Below are 16,760 nucleotides of genomic sequence, written 5' to 3'. Positions count from 1 at the left end.
GTCGGTGTCTTTTGAAAAAGCCTGTTGATGGTTTATTCATTTTAATCACTACAGAATCAATTTTGGGTGCAACACATGCCACATGTATAAAAGAATACAGTCACTTGTATTATGATTTTTCATATTTGATATAAACATTTACTCGACAAAGAATCCGACATGGCGACTCGACTGGAAATCATAAATAATAAACAGACATTGGTGATGTGACGGTCGATGTTACAGACAGAACAATGGAAAAGCTTCTGCAACTTCCACTAATGTAAGTGGACTACAAGCAGACACTCAGTCCGTGCTTGCATAGTCTAGAAATGGGGAAGCAAAAACCTCCGAAAGAGAATTTCTCTGCAATCAGCCCCTACGCCAGCAACAGCCTCGCACCCAAACGCTCTTTCAAAAGCTTTATCAAGCGCCTCTCTCTCTCGAGGGTCCTGCATCTTTAATGATCGCTGCGAATAGATTAGAAGATGAGACCTTTCGATTTAAAAAGTTTCTCTTTACAAAAAAGTTTCATACGAAGGAATGCAGTGTGTCCAGTAAACATATGTGAGGCTTTTTATTTCCCTCTTCTTGCTGCATTGGAAGTGGAGCAGCAACGAGGTTTTAAAAGCCAAGACTGTACTCATTTTGCAGTGCTCTTCATTTCTGTAAACTTGTTGATATGTTCTCAGTAAACTAAGTTTTCTTTTAAAGTCAAAATCAAATAAGCGGCCTGAAAAAAGAAGCCAATTTTGGTTCATTGTGGGGGATGATGCATGAGTACTGCGCCTAATGACGGCGGTAATTTTCCTCTGGGTTGAGCGGCAGCAGTACGATGGAATCATAAGGGAATGATGTCTAGTAAATATATTTCTGCTCATCCCAGAAGTCACTGAAGCAAAAAGTAATACAATGTTTATGTGAAAGCTCTTCCTCGGAGATTAACCCGCAAACGGCAGCCCGAATATTCCTTCGAAAAAGTGTCACACACAGAATCAAATGGAGGGAAGCATGCTCCCACGTTACTGGAGGTGAACTAATGAGCTAATGAGTCACATACTGTACATCCCATGCAACAATACTAAATGAATTTAGTATGAGGGTTTCTCTTTTATAACCACCTAAAGATGCAAAAGGTAAGAGATTATATTTTTTGACACATAATATATGCATGCAAAGAACCTACTCTTCTTGGTTCCATCGTGTGAAAACATCTGGAACAGACAGGAGCCTCTCTATTCTCCAAGAGCTCAACAAGTCTGGATAGTAGAGACAGTTACAATTATCATAGGAATTATTGTTTTGTTACTATTATGTAAAGCGTACAGTAGTTGCAGCAGTGAACACCGGGGATCCTAAATACTGCAGAAACATAATCTGATGCAGTGCTCCACTGATATACAAGCTAGGGTTGAATGAGAATGTATAGGGTTACTGTGCACAAATCACGTTGGCATGTCTTGAAATAGAAATGTATGATATCTTATAGCTATATTCAAAATTATTCAGCATTTGACATTCTCATGCATACAACCACAAGAAGCGAGTCCATTGAAAAATAGTCCAAGCATATTGTTTGTTTGTTTTTTCCTGTGGAAATGGCAGAGAACCTAATGAAACATTAAAACGTGTGCTGCTGTCCAGAGTGTGTGGATACAGACGGGGGACGATCAGCGAGCAGGTTCACTTCTGCATGTCGCACTGCAACAGCAGCACGATGGACGGGTCGCTCTTCGCCGCCTCTTTGAACTCCTCCAACGAGATCTGGTCGTCGTTGTTCTTATCCATTTTGCTGAAGATCTTGTCCACCCTCTGCTCTGGTGTCAGGCCGTCCTCGTTCATCTTCATCATGATCACAGTGCCCACCATTTTGTAGATCGCCTGTGGGTGAGCATGCAGTGAGAAATTAGCTGAGGATTGCGGGGCCTTATGTAATCCAGCGAAGCCCACATGTGTTCATTTGTTCATGAAGATGCGGATTAGTAAGTGATTCCCAACCGGGGGTTTGCATGCTCTGGGTTAGTTATGCATTTGCACAACTAACTACTACTACACAAAACAAACTAAACGAAACTAAAATTATATATTTTAGTATTGGGGATGCCATGACCAATTTGATTTGCTCCCGATCTGCTCTGAGTCATTTAATATTAAGCATCATTTAGCGAAACCTGATGCCATTTTTCTAGGTAATGCACGCTTTAAAGTATTGTAGATTAGCTGTAGTGCCTGATTGTACCACTAGGTGGAACCTTTCAATACTCTAACAACCAGAGGAAGACACTTCTGCACTATGAGGGTTTAGCTCGTACGGGAGCACCATGACATAGTCTTTTCCTGGGCTTAATGACCTCCAGCCAGTGCAACACGTCAGGGCAAGCTGAGACAAACTTGATTAGTGTTTTTAAATATGAAACAGCCATTTATGCAGCTTGTTTCGTGCACCACAAATGTAAACAATTAGTCAGGCTTAACTTCCTGATTTTACTGATCAGTTACAATTTGCCGTGATTGACTCTGATCCGGATTTTAGGACGGGATTGAGGCAGCCCTATTCAATACTTTCCATTTGTTTATCTTACCATAAATGCACAATAACATAAGCTGCCTGTCAATGTGACTCAAACGCTATAGAGGAGGCCAGACTGAGACCATTTATCTCACTGGGGTGACACAAAGAATGATGTCTTCTTGTGATTTATTTTTCTGCATTCTCTGTAGTCTGGCATAGCCTTGTAAAAACAGACCATTCTCTACTGCAGAATAGTTTGTTTAGCCAAGGTTCTGCTTTTTTTTTATAGCATAAAAGTCTAGAATGGTTGTTCCACCTTGTGCTTTTTTAATTGTTTCTTTTACAATTTAAATTACATTAGGGTGAGGATCTAACTTCAGTTCTGATTGTGTTGGGTGTTCAGAACAGCCTGTTTATGCAAGACTATGAGATTATGCCACCATTTTGAAAATTCTTCGAATGGTCTGGCTCATTATAATTGTGCTGTAGGGGAAAATGCTCTGGCTAATCACAACCACAGTGGACGGAGCTACACAAAGGATGTGACTTTGGTCTTACCTCAAAAAAATCTAATTTTCTTTCTGCTTGGCTAACTGCTTTAGGCGAAATAGTCAATTTTTCTCGGCAATTTCATTTGCTTATGCAGATATGACAACAATGTAGAATTACACAATGAGGACTCGTATATAATAAGCTTCTGTTTTTTTTTTTTATACATAACTCTCAATTCATTTACAAAGAAATCCACACTGGCCGTTCCAACTTGTGCTTTTTTAAGATGTTCATTCTACAATTTAAATTACATTGCGGATACAATAAAACTCCAGTACTGGTTTTGTGAGGTAGCTTTAGACCTTAGACCTCCCAGATCACCATCCCTTGGCTCTGCCCCTGGTTGCGACACATTAACACTGCATGTTGCAATTAAAAATACATGGAAACCACTTTGCAAGCAAGCAGAAAACTAGAAATAGTGAACCAAAAATAATGTATTGGCAGTTAAAATATCTCTAAATAGTCAATAAACAATCGAAATAGATTGCTCAATGTAGCAGATAAACACTCCAAAGCTAAACAGCTGAAGCTGGAAAAACAAAAGTAATCCTGAAAATTATTCAGCTAAGAGTAATGGTACAATTTCATGGTTAACCTGCGATTTTTAATCACTGCTTAACCCATTATTGCCTGTCAAGGTACTGGTGTTATGCACATTATACACAGCATATTGGACACTGCTTTTGCTAGAGTCCATGTTTCTCTGAACTTGTTCTTTAAAATTAAGCTATCAAATATAATAAAGACATGAAAATTGGGCAAATATTTACCTAAAAGTGATGAATAAACAGTTGAAATAGCTAAAAGTTGTGGATAAATCGCCGAAATGGCCAACTTTTGCCATGTGGATTGGTAGTAATGTGAATGCAAACTTGATCAAAGCAGCCAAAATAGATGTAATAACCTGTTTTATACAGTCAGTTGTGTTAAATAACATTCTGTTTCCAGTCATAGGAACACAGTTAAGCCTGTAGTGCTACAAAATACAGAAATATTGGAAACCTGTGGCACGTCTTTGGAATAAAACACCGCATTTATCATTACAGGAATCATCAGTATGCTCCAATATCACTGAGAGTATCAGATTTACTATACCGTTTCCACAAATAGCATAATGCAACTCAATACAACTGCAGTTTTGTCATTATGAAACTATCTGTACTCGAGGATTGCAGGTGTGCAGGAGACTGATGACAACAACAAAAACGCCACCAAAAAAACCCCCCAACCCAGTTCCCTGATGAGCGAAAGCCTAATGACTGGATAATCCCTCACCTCGATTATCTCCAGCATCTCCACTCTGGTGATTTTGCCGTCACCATCCAGGTCATACATGTTGAAGGCCCAGTTGAGTTTCTGCTCGAAGCTGCCGCGGGATGTGATGGACAGGGCGCAGATGAACTCTCGGAAGTCGATGGTGCCGTCTCCGTTTTTGTCAAAGGTTCTGAAGGCGTGTTGTGCAAACTTTGACGCGTCGCCGTAAGGGAAGAACTGAGTGAGAAGCACGAATTCGTGAGTGAAAATGGCAGTGGCAAGATGAAATGTTCAGAAAGATGCAAACGAAGAGGAGAAAAGTGGCGTCTGGTCGGCACAAACCTTCACATACAGCTGCTGGAACTCCTCCAGATTCAGCCGGCCGGTGGGGCAGTCTTTCAGGAAGCCTTTGTACCACTGCTTCAGCTCGTGTTCGTTAAACTCTGTGTTCTTCACCAGATCCTCCATCACCTCGGGAGTCAGCTTGCTGTTCTGCTTTCCCATGGTTCCTGTGGTGCAAGAACACGTGAATAATGCATTTCTCCATGCTTGAGCAGCGGCTGTACGAAAATCCCCCTTTTTATTTCCACTTCAAACCTGAGAGTAAATGTGTGTGTGGTGTTTTTTTTTTTTCTTTTTCTTTTTTTCTTGGATGGCAGCAAATATTTCCCTGGTGCTCGTGTTCTATTTCTGTCCCCCCCTCAGTCTGTTTGTGCCAGTCTGTGGCCCAGCCAGCGCTGACCTGGATCATCACTGTCACAGCACATCCAGTTCATCAAATGTTTCGATCACTGATATCAAGTTTCCACTGCAAAACGCTGTCCTGCAGCGCCGACAATGACAACAAAGCCTGTACTCGGTTGTTAAAGAGACGCTTGCTGCAGCAGGTCTAGTGTGGGCAACATGCAGGAGCACACAGCAGGGCCTGTTGTAATCTGGATCAGTGGGGGAATAGCATAGCTGTATGGAATACAGTGTTTAAAGCAGCAGTGGGGAATCCATACAATCAATCAGCAGTGGATTAATTTGTCATCCACACTGAACAGCTGCAATCATGACAAACTTGTACAACTACACCAAAGCAGCCCCCTACATTCATGAATTATTGACTCATGATGTAGCAGATGACATAAGGTGGCCGAGGAATGCGTCAGTTTCCAAATATACATAATTCAGCAAATGAGGCAGCAGAATATTATTTACATAACTGAATACAGGCCACTGCAGGGATTATCCACAATTTGAGACCAGCATATGGTCCACATCTCTGCAGCAGCAGCAGCAGGCTGGACAGCTCCTCCACTGACAGCACTGCATTGGCTCAGGCCTTCCAACAACAAACAGCACAAATGTGCGCTGCAGCCCAAAAAAAAAAAAAAAAAAAAAAAATCTGTGCAATTTCATGTTCATCCTCCTGCGTGTCACCGAACGCACCCAGACTAACACGATTGGTTATTACAGGAGCAGATCTCGGGTTTTATCTCTAAAACGGGCTGCCATGAATGACCTTGAGGACTAACATTTTGCAGGAAGATGACAAAACTGTTTCACGGAGCGCCGAGCTGGAAGAAAAAACGGCTCGACAGCGCGCAACTGCGGCGTTTGTTTTTTTTTTTGTTTTGTTTTGGAGAAAATATCCACCCCATATGGCACAGGCCACAGGTACTTATTCTTGCCCACATAGAAGCAATCAGATGCTGTTTTATTTCACGCTTTGGGCAATGACATCCCGAGTTAATGCTATTAAAGCTAACCGCCTCCTGTGAGAGCAGAGAGCGGAGACGCTGCTGCATTCCGATGGAAACGACGCAGTGAGAGTATTTTCACATTGCACTCCACAATCCTGCTCATAATGGCACAAAAATGCCACAAGAAATGCCGTAAGCACAGCAGATCTGTTATTTTTAAAACGCCAGGCAGCTCCCTCGATGTCACCGCAGAGCCACATTAGCTGCGCGTAAAAGCCAATTAATTGCGCAAAAATCTCGGTGACATTATGTCAATTCGTCAAATCACCCCTCGCTGTCTTATTTCTGTTTTTCTGCTTGTTTCCAGGCAAAACGCAGAGGCTTTATTTTAAGGGATGCGCAGGTGCCAGCGAGCCAGCCCCTCTCTCCTCAATCCCTCATTCATTCACACCGAAGGAAAATATGAAACATAATGCGCGACACATTAACATCAACCCCTTCACCGCCTGCTGCATCTCCAAAAAACACACACCTATGTACATGTGCAAGGCGATCACTTCTTACCTTATTATTTCTGGTGATTCTCTATCGGAATAAATCTGCTCTGGCTTCTGCAAAGTACAGAAAACCCCTCTTCCGATGGAAACGTTTTGCCCAAAAGGGATTATTCTCAACACTGCTCGCCTCCTGTTAAAAAAAAAACCCACCCCGCTAATGAAATTTCTGGATTTTCCCGACGTTATTCCAGATGAGGCGCAGCAGGGACCGATCCCACGCCAGTCTTTGGTTATGTGACTACAGGAGCGCGGCGTCACCCGTGTGCATCACAGCCTGATCATAAGTTCACTGTAGCTCTGCTGCTCGGTTTGGGTTCAGCTGGATCCTGTCACGTTATAACAGGATCCTTCATCGTGATGAGGAGGATCATGCCTGAGATTTCATCATCAGGAAACAAACATGTTGGATGCAGTAAGCAGTGCGCAAGATTGGAGAGCTTAGTTCATTCATTTGAGACAAAATAGTACTGCAACTAATCAGGAATTTACATTTAAAGATGATTTATTTTAGCCCAGTGGTCCTTTCAACGTTATAACAAGAAGAATGAATCAATCAGGGTCCCTAAAGCTCCTCATAACTGCTCACAGATTCAAAACCAGGATATTAAATTACACCTCCCACATTTTCACTATAATAAAGTGTATGAAATTAGTTAATTGTTTAAATGTTTGTATTCTTGTAGACTGAAACCTCCAGGTTTAACCTCAACATAACCTTATATTCCCAGAGCTTTCAGCCCTAATCCCCCAGCTCTCTTCAAATGTGTCCCCAAGGTCATGGATCCTTTTAATTTGGTTTCAAAGCCTTCCTCTGCAGGAAATAAAGTCCTGGTGGGAAAATGCTGAATCGTCCCTGAAAGTAGTCATATGGAGCATAAAAACAGGCATCAGTCAAAAAAATGTCTTTTTCCTTGGACAGACTCACATTTAGTCAAGTTTTGTCTACAAATATTGCCCATAAGTATGCATGGAAAAATGCATTGGATTTGCAGTATACAACCGAACTTAGTACACCCCTGTGCAAAGTCTTAAATGTGAAATCATTCATTGTATCATCTCTCAATAGCTGCATTATTTATGAGTTCATAAGTGGAGTATTTCCTCTTATGGACAATCATATACAGCTTCTTCAGAAAGGCTGAAAAGTGCAAACTCAGTGCTATCAAAGTAAATGCATCTGTGATCACTTGACAGACACAAGTTAGAAAACCTGTGAAACGAAATTAAGAACTCCAGTTTGAAAATGACCTGAACGTTGTCAGTTTGGATCTGTGTTGTGTTTATTTACAAAAAAAAAAAAAAAAACAGCATGAAGGAAAATTTGTGAATAAAATCAGTGGAACCACAGTTGCAGCAGTAATCAGGAGGTACAGAACGACTCAGTACCACTAATCAGAGATGTAGTGGTTGTCTTCCTAGAAATGACGCCACAGACAATGGCCCACTTGTACAATTTAACAGACAGACAGGCAGCTGCTTCAGACTTGACACACAGGTTAGCAGTGGAAATCCGATTATTTTGAATCAGCTCAGAAAGTGTGAAGAGCAGTTCATAACATCAACCTCTATGGACTGCATCCAAGAAAAACAAAACCTTGCTTGCTTTTTTGAATTAAAACTGCAAGCTAAAACTTTGATAAAGAGCATGGGAAGAAGTCTGATGAATACTGAGAGCACATTCTTTAGTCAGATGAGACCAAGGTAAACTTGTTCGGTTCAGATGAGGTCCAGCATGTTTAACGTTGACCTGGCCAGGAGTACCACAGTGAATGCATAGTCCTGACAGTGAAGGACGGAGGTGGGAGTGTAATGATCAGGGGCTGTGTTAGTACAAAAGGTGAGATGACATTTTTTGGTTAAGATGAGACCAGGATGAACTCTTTGGCTCAGATGGGGTCCAGCATAATTAAATAATCCGGCCAGTATTACCAGAGTGAATGCATAGTCCTGACAGTGAAGGACGGAGGTGGGAGTGTAATGATATGGGGACACGAGTGCCAAAGGTAGTATTTATAGATGGAACCCTAAATGTCTGTAGACATAACAAAATAATAGCTCACAAGATCACTTCCAGTCAAGAGAAACTTGGCAGAAGAGGAATATTCCAGCATGAAAATGATCCAAAGCGAAGTGAAAACTATGACTTGGCCAAGTCCTGTGTTGACTGACTTGAATCCAAAAGAACACCTTTGGGGTGTTTTAAAGAGAAAGGCAGATTAATAATATGAAGAGTAGCAGGACATCTCTTAAGAAATTTGTGCAACACTGGTGTCCTTGATACCAAGAAGAATCGATTCTGCCATCTGAAATATAGACTGACGTATGATGTATTTAAAAAGTAAGAGATTTAGATCTCAGTAATACATTTTGTTGCATTGGGTTCCTACTGCAGGGTCTGTATTTTTAATATAGTAAAAACTAAATTGCTAGTTTTGCATTTAAATAAGATAAAATTCCCTACTCTTCAACTTAGAAACAATGACATTACTGCAGTGTGACAGTGTTTAAATGTAAGTGATGCTGCACACTCACCTCTGTAGTATATTCTAAGTCTTTCTAAAGTGACTCCACAGATTTCACAGTCCTCTTTATGTGAAAAATGGCCCATGGCTCGATCTTTTTATGCACATACGAGCAAATTACTGTGAATTTAACCTTTAATCCCCACATTGTAGTTAAAACTGACAAATGTCTTGTGGAGCTTTGATTAATTTTAGCATCATGTGGGAATATGCACTAAAAAGAGTCACCTGATCTGACAAAGACCTTAATATCTAGGTCCTACTTACCTGATCCTAGCAGCCTGTGACAAAATCTACTTTTGCGGATTATTTCAGCTCCTGAACATGGTGAATGTTCCTAAACTAATTTGCCTTTAATCAAATTAGTACCTTCCAAAAGGTAGTATTTCAGGAAACACAATGCACAGAGGGGGGAAGGAGCAAGAGGTTCATGGTTGTTTTTCACAGCAGACATTTTAACTTAGTGTCCCAGTCATTCATGGTTGTGTCAGAGAGAACCAGAATTATGCACAATACTGAAGCCTTCAGACTGCAGCAGCTATCATTATTATTCACACGTGTGCTTTTCATGCTGCGATGTCAGAATGTCTTCTGTGAATAGACAATATGATGAATAACAGTGGAGGCCCGGCAGCTCATTTATGAAAGTCAAACCACATTTTAACCTCACAGTTCCATTCATTTGACTCCAGCCTGGTGATCATATCAGCCTTGAGGAGCCCAAAATAGATCTGTATTGAACTGCAGGCCTGCAACAGAAGAGCTCGGCTGTGAGGTGTGAATTTTGCCAGAATTACATAATATACTGATTGCACAGAGTGAAGCCTGTGATGCTAATCTGCAGATAAGAAATTAACTTGTTTCCGATTTACGGGGACCCCTTGAGATCCCCGAAAGGAACCTCAAAAAGTCCCTGAGCACTAATTTGAGAGCCACAAATATAGGTCGCCTTTGTTAAATCATGTGTATTGAAGAACAAATGAGGCTCCCAGCCAAAATAATTCTCAAACGTGTGGACCCAAATCCAAATCTGGGTCCATTAATCATGCTAAAAACGAGCACTAACTGTGATTCCACAAGCCAAAGGCAAACCAGCCAGTTATAGCTCATAAGAAATAAAAAGTCTGTGTTGCACACAAACATCTCTGATTACTTGATTTCTTAATTTAATACTCACATACAGTACGGCATACACTTAAGATTTCCTTTACATCTCACAAACACAAAAGCAAACAGTTAAATACGTCGCTAACTTTTAGCACCAGCGCAGAGTACTGATCCTGCTCAGCTGTCTCTAAAACTCTTATTCATAGTGATTTTCAAAATAAAACACCTTGGTTTGATCTCACTAGGCATGGCTTACATGTAATATCTTTACAGCAGCATTCACTTACAAAGGTTAATTGATTAAAAAAGGATGCATACTGCACACCAAAAGTGGTATACAAAAGCAATAGTATATTATATACCCATTTACATGGCTGTGTAGGTTTTCTCAGTGTGATATTTAAGTGTTTCACGTGTTTCTGTATCAACACTGATGCTTGATAAAAACATATAAACGTATGCGTTTTTAAAAAAAACGTTCTTATGAGTATACATGAGGAGGCTATGGAGAGAATTGGCATGTAACAATCTTGCATAATGAAACATAAATATATCACGTTCACAATGCTCTCGCTTTTCTTTATATACTGTACATTTACAAGAGAGCTGCAGTCTATTATTCTGCGTTATTAGGTTATACAGTTTTTAATATGAAAATTATAATAAAAAAGAAATGACAAATTAAATGGGAACATTACTTTCTGTTACACAGTAATGTGAAAAAATAGTATCAAAATGATTTTCTAAATCTCTCAATCAAAAAGCAACGTAGCATTTAATGCACCATTTTTCAGTACAGTAATAGATATGTTTTTCAGCTTGGTCAACACGAGTAAACGAGATCGAGAAGGAGTTTCTTAAGGTATAAAGTGTTTTCTGTTGTACATTTCTTGTCAGATGATGAGTATATATAATGCAGCAGACAGATGTGCTGCTCAGGAAGGTTTGTCAGACAAAACACTGGCCTTCTTTTAATGACTACATTATGTTGTGTGACGTGTATGAAAGATGCACTTACACAATCTGAAGTTCAAAATCTGTGCCAAAAGTAGAGTAAGGAAGAGAAGAAGAGCACTAAATGACATCATGGAAATCTTTAGCAAAATGCACCAAGATGTTTCAAACCTTCACTTCTAGTCTGCGAGCCAATGGGAAGAGAGGAACATCTCCAGGTAAGAGGCGCACCTGTCCAGGCTTGAAAATGTTCATAGAGTTTCTTCTGCTTTCTCCAAACAGACGTTTTTATTACAACATTTTTAAAGGGTTTGCTCATAATGGTGAGCCTAGACAGAATTATCTCTCGTGGCTTTGTGCAGCTTCACAGAGAGTTTTGGCTAATTCTTCTCTCTTAAAATACATTGTTTGGCCACAGAAAGTAGCTGATTTCAGAGAAGAATCTCTATCTCTGCCTTCTCAGCACCAAAGGTCAAAAAGTCACAGTTAGACGCTAGCTGGTGAACAAAAAGTGGAGCATTCAGCAGCTAATGAGCAGGATATTTCTCTCGGGAGTTGGTGGAGACCAAAAATGGAGCTACAAGAGATGAACATTGGGCTTAGAATCACCAGGTGGTCAAAACTGTGACTACAGATAAATGATATTATTGATACATAACATTTGCAATAGAATTTGCCCTAGTGGCTGAAAAGATGATGATAGGCTAATAGTGTGATTACAGATTTTTTTCACTGGTGTTGGGCAGGCAAAAAATCAATTACTACAGGTTTTTGTCAAGTATAAAACTATGTACATTGTCTTTTTTTCTTTACAGTGTTTTAGGCACAAATTAAATCTAAAAGAAATACAATTTGATTGATGTTGCAAAAGCTGCAGATGATTAGAGAATCTAACATTCATGTTAACTACCTAATTTGAGCATTAAGCTGGATCTCACTTTGTTTTTGTCTCGCCTTGCTAATGTTAAAGTGCTAATCTTTGTTACAAATGTCTTCAAAAAAGACTAACAGTAGGTCTATCTGTTTAGTGATACCTTCACATTTCACCTGTTGTGTGGCTTTTGTGCATTTTTTGTTACTTATTGCATTATACCACTGAAAAAGGATCTAATTAACTGTAGAACTATTAACCTGTTTGATTTTATACTTTTGTGGCAGAAGAGAAAGGGACGCTTCTCACAGTGGGTAACCCTAACTGAAGAGACGCACCTCAAGCTGGTGGAAATTCTACATTCTTCCCATTGGCTCACAGATCTGGGGGGTCTCCAGATGTGACCCTTCTCACATCTGGATTTAAGGGCAGGACAGTTTTCAGAACTTAGTCTGCTTTAGTTTGTCGATGTGGTAGCAAAGCTTCAAGGCCGGCCCCAGCTTCAGTCCGAGGTACTTCATGATCATGTCACTCTTTAACAGTAACAAAGCGTTTCCGTCTATCTCCTAAGGAAAGCAGAGGAAGTCAAAATCAACTAGGTTCATTATTCAGGCTCATTCTTGCTAAATTGAATCAGTAGCGTAACAAGGCGACATGGCAACAAAACAACAGACTTACATGTTTCCTGAAGACGTCTGCGTGAGGGCCGAGAGCCTGGGGATCAGCATCCCTGATGAACCAAACAACATCCTCCACAGACCAGGTGGACGGGTCCTTATTGGATGGAGCTTTGGACTCCTGGGACTCTGGGGATGTATTGTAGCCTCCTGGAGGGACACAGACAAGAGAGTGACTTTATTTTTGTGCCTCAGGGGGGAAATACAGGTCACAGCAAGACTGGTTTTCCTTCCTCACCTGTCCTGTTGCTCTCTGGGAAGGTGTTTGGGCTGGTGGCCGACTGTCTGCACATGCTCATGGAGGCCGAACCGTTGGAGAACTGCTGCGACGAACGAAACCCATAGGAGGACTTTGGCGAGTAGGACGAGCTTATGGTGCTGAAAGCAGAATCTCCAGGATCGACGGAGTAGCGTTTGCCGTCCGACTGGTCCAAATGGTAGTCCTCTGCCATGGATGTTTCTGCTGAAGACAAGATGGAGACTTGGATCAGTGACCCAAGATGCAAAGAATTAGTTGATATCATTGCAGTGACTGGTTCATTAGGGAATAGGAGGAGGTACCGTCTGACTGGTAGGAGCCACCGCTGTGTTGGGTAATGGGCTGATCACTGAAGAGGTTTTCACAGTGCAAGCTGCGACAGAGCTTCTTCAGAAAGCGAAGCACATAGTCGATGCTGTTCACCACAGGGAGGCTCAGGAGATGCTGCTTCCCATCAAACGTGGCTGGAGGAGCAAAACAGGGAACCGCTTGAGACACAGTTTGGACGCAGTTCCTCACAAACCAGGTCATTAAACCTTTTGGTAATTTTGTTTCCTCAGCACCACCTCAAGTGAAAAAGCTATTAAACAAACAGACACCTGGGTGAGGTCTTGGTACAACACCTGATATTTTTTCTCCCCCGTAGCCTTGCGTGAGGAGGGTGAACACTGTTTTCTGCTGGAAGGCGCTGTCGATGCAGCCTTGGACGGCCTGCTGCAGCACCACGGAGGGTCTGTCGGGTCCAAAGTGGTCAGGGAGCTGCTGGATCTTCTTCCTGTCCAGGTTGGGACCAGTGTTGGCCTGCTTGTTGATGTAGATACAGACTGAAGCAGGACAAGCACAGGTGGATTTTATGTGAATTATACAACATTTTAAAGTCATCAAACCAATCTAGGCTGCACCAAAAAAGGCTATAAATGCTTCTTAGATGGGATTTAGTGTTTTAAGTCTTACCTGTGAGCACCTGGGGTGTGGCAGAGTGGGGGATGGTGGCAGCATCCTGTGGAATGGAGCTCATATCGGGCTCAGGGGTGCTGCTGGGTGGAGAAATAGCCAGCGGTGTCATCACCATCCTGGGTTTGAGCTGCAGAGGGGAAAGTTTTTGTTTGTTTTTGAGCATATTGGCTATTTAATGCTGCTAAATCATGCAAATGTGGGGTGTGTTTATAGTCATTGTCCTCCTTAGAGATGAAAATAACTTCACAATATTCGACTACAGCAGAACAAAGATGTTAAGTTGCTGTTAAGCTGGGGTCCCACAACATCTGAAGGGCATGCAGCCTGTCTGTCTGCCTGTCTGTCTGTCTGTGTACACATGCATTTTTAAACACGCTGCACCCACACACAACACAACATCTTACACCCCCCATCCCCCCTCATCATCTGGCTGACCTTGAAGCCCGGCTTTCTCCCCCTCTTCTTGGGCACTTTGAGCGGTGGCAGAGACTCGGGGTAACGGTTTGGAAAATCCATCTTGGCGACATTGCGGAGCGGGGGTCTCCCTCTCTTCCTGCCCGGTATCTTCCCCGTCTGGCTGGGGATGAAGGAGGGAGCCACTGCAGCCGATTGCATCTCACTGTTGTCTGATTTCTGTGCCGACGTTGCTGCAGGTACACTCATTTGGAGCTGGAGACAAAGGGTGAAACAAGCAGTGAGCTCAGGCAGGAGAAACACACTGAAACATGCACTTTACTCGCACATTAATCCTCAGCAGCAGCAGCAGCTACATACTAGAGAGCAGCGTTAGCATCAGTTCAGACTGGCAAAGGTGTGCATCCAAGCGCCGGGAGGCTGCACTGCTGAGCAATGCAGTGACAGGAGCAGCATTTAGCAGAGCATCATAATAATAAAGGAAAGAATGGAACACAAAAGGCAGCCATGCATGAGCTGTGGAGGAAACAGCACCTCCATCCTGCACTGATAACACACCAATAAACCTGAGAGGAAGAGGGAGATAGAGAGAGAGGGAGGGAGGGGGGAGACTATTACCTGCTGTCTTCTATTGTGAAAGCCCGCAGCCAAGCCCTTTTGTCTGAAATCCCAGGAGCCTGAAGGCGACTATTAAAGCTAAAATCCCCTCACAATGCAGGAAAAGACATCTTGCTCTTGCTGTATGTGGCTTTTTCCCCTCGTTGCCTTTTGGTTAACACACTGCTGCTGCTGCTGTTACTGCTGCTGCTGCTGCTGCTGCTGCTGCTGCTGCTCGGCACCCGGGCTGCAGACATCTCATTAGACTAATGCATTCAGCAGTGGCAGAGGGAGGAGGGAAATTGACTTCACCATGGCTACCCAGCTATGAATTACCATTATGATGACAGCTTCCACCCTAATCTTTAATAAAATAAAGCATAGCAGCAAGATGCAGCTACTGCCATCTTCTGTGCAGCAGCTAATCCTAAAGAATAAAGTGAGATTCACGCCACTAGAATTTATCTTTGTGGTTTTTTTTTTTTTTTTTTTTTTTTAAGGAGATTTGTCAAAGCACACAGCATGTAAACAAACAATAAGCGGTCAGCCGACACTCACCATCCAGGACAGATGTGGAGATGTGGAGTATCCCTACGTTGTGTTGCCGTTTCCTATATATTTTTTGTGTGTGTGTGCTGCTTCCAATAGCAGAGCGAGGATCTCAAAGCGAGGCGGATTCCACTGTAATACTGTATATATGTGTGTGTGTGTGTGTGTGTACAACAGAGGCAGACAGACAGAGAGCGAGTGACTCTGTGTGTGTGTGTGTGTGTGTGTGTGTGTGTGTGTGTGTGTGTGTGTGTGTGTGTGTGTGTGTGTGTATTAAAGAGAGAGAGAGAGAGAGAGAGAGTGAGGGAGAAGGGCTGCTGCTCTGTTGTCATGGCAACAAGCCTGTAAGCCCTGTAGCACCCTGACAGTTGTCTGCCATGTTTTGTCTGCAACTCTGCCTCAGTGCTGTGTGTGTGTGTGTGTGTGTGTGTGTGTGTGTGTGTGTGTGTGTGTGTGTGTGTGTGTGTGTGTGTGGTGATGTATAATTAGCACGAGTACGTAGTTTCTGCTGTTAATTATAATGAGAATGAGTGTTATTTTTATCTCACTCTCTTTTTTTTGTTAATTATGAGTTTCAGGGGGTTTTGTGTGTGTGTGTGTGTGTGTGTGTGTGTGTGTGTGTGTGTGTGTTATAAATGGCATGCAAATGAGGGAGTGATACATTTACAGCTTCGGTAATTAGTTGATGAATTGATTACTCTAACGTTTTGATACTTAAATAATCATTTTGGTCCATTTTTCTGAGTAAAAAAGACAAATATTTGCTGGTTCCAGCTTCCCAAATGTGAGGAATCGAGCATTTTCTTTGTCTTGCATGATAATAACCTGAATATATTTGGGGTTTGCACCACTATTCAAATAAGTTGTGGCATTTGAAGACATCCACCCTTACTTTTTATGTATTTTCTGACATTTTCAAGAGAAAATTAATCAGGTTATCAGTCAGTAATAAAGGTATTTTTTGCAGCCCGGGATAAATTATTCAAAGTGCCCCTATATTACGGCAGATAATAATAACAGAGATGAAACAACTAGCCAAAAAAATGATTTTGCTGCTTTCTTTTTCCAGCTTTTTCAAATGGTAGGACTTCCTGCATTTCTCCTACTATAAAATTAAATGTCATTGGATTTTTTTTTGGAAGCCAAAACAAGCAATTTTTATAATTTTAATTGAGAGTTCTTCAATATTTTCTTACAATTCTATGCAAATCATACAAAAAGTAATCATATTATAGAGGTAATGAAAACAGTTATGACCTACAAATAACATATTTTTGCCCAGTATAATTGATTTGTGCATATATTTGA

The 16,760-nt window shown here is 41.6% G+C and overlaps 2 protein-coding genes across 7 annotated transcripts; both read right to left on the bottom strand.

The window, feature by feature from the left end:
* Nucleotides 1-5: 5 nt before the first annotated feature.
* vsnl1b (visinin-like 1b) lies at nt 6-6,857 on the bottom strand. The gene is made up of 4 exons (XM_023285514.3): nt 6,553-6,857; nt 4,643-4,809; nt 4,322-4,537; nt 6-1,860 (listed from the first exon to the last, which is right to left on the bottom strand). Exons 2-4 carry the CDS (start codon nt 4,802-4,804, stop codon nt 1,663-1,665), a joined length of 576 nt encoding a protein of 191 aa, XP_023141282.1. The 5' UTR covers nt 4,805-4,809; nt 6,553-6,857; the 3' UTR covers nt 6-1,662.
* A 3,354-nt stretch (nt 6,858-10,211) lies between these two features.
* scml4 (Scm polycomb group protein like 4) lies at nt 10,212-15,637 on the bottom strand. Of its 6 annotated transcripts, none has more exons than XM_055006026.1 (8): nt 15,462-15,637; nt 14,328-14,561; nt 13,890-14,019; nt 13,535-13,759; nt 13,238-13,399; nt 12,915-13,139; nt 12,678-12,826; nt 10,212-12,565 (listed from the first exon to the last, which is right to left on the bottom strand). In XM_055006026.1, exons 1-8 carry the CDS (start codon nt 15,462-15,464, stop codon nt 12,440-12,442), a joined length of 1,254 nt encoding a protein of 417 aa, XP_054862001.1. In that variant the 5' UTR covers nt 15,465-15,637; the 3' UTR covers nt 10,212-12,439. The 6 variants fall into 6 exon arrangements, with proteins under 6 accessions (XP_054862001.1, XP_054862002.1, XP_023141279.1 ...); XM_055006027.1 differs by having other exon boundaries at nt 12,915-13,136; XM_023285511.3 differs by having other exon boundaries at nt 12,915-13,136; nt 13,559-13,759; nt 15,462-15,630.
* Nucleotides 15,638-16,760: the final 1,123 nt, after the last annotated feature.

Source organism: Amphiprion ocellaris, chromosome 20 (assembly GCF_022539595.1).
Source record: "Amphiprion ocellaris isolate individual 3 ecotype Okinawa chromosome 20, ASM2253959v1, whole genome shotgun sequence".
NCBI lineage: Eukaryota > Metazoa > Chordata > Actinopteri > Pomacentridae > Amphiprion > Amphiprion ocellaris.
The sequence above is the reverse complement of the archived record's forward strand: the minus strand, read 5'-3'. Positions and strand labels throughout refer to the sequence as shown.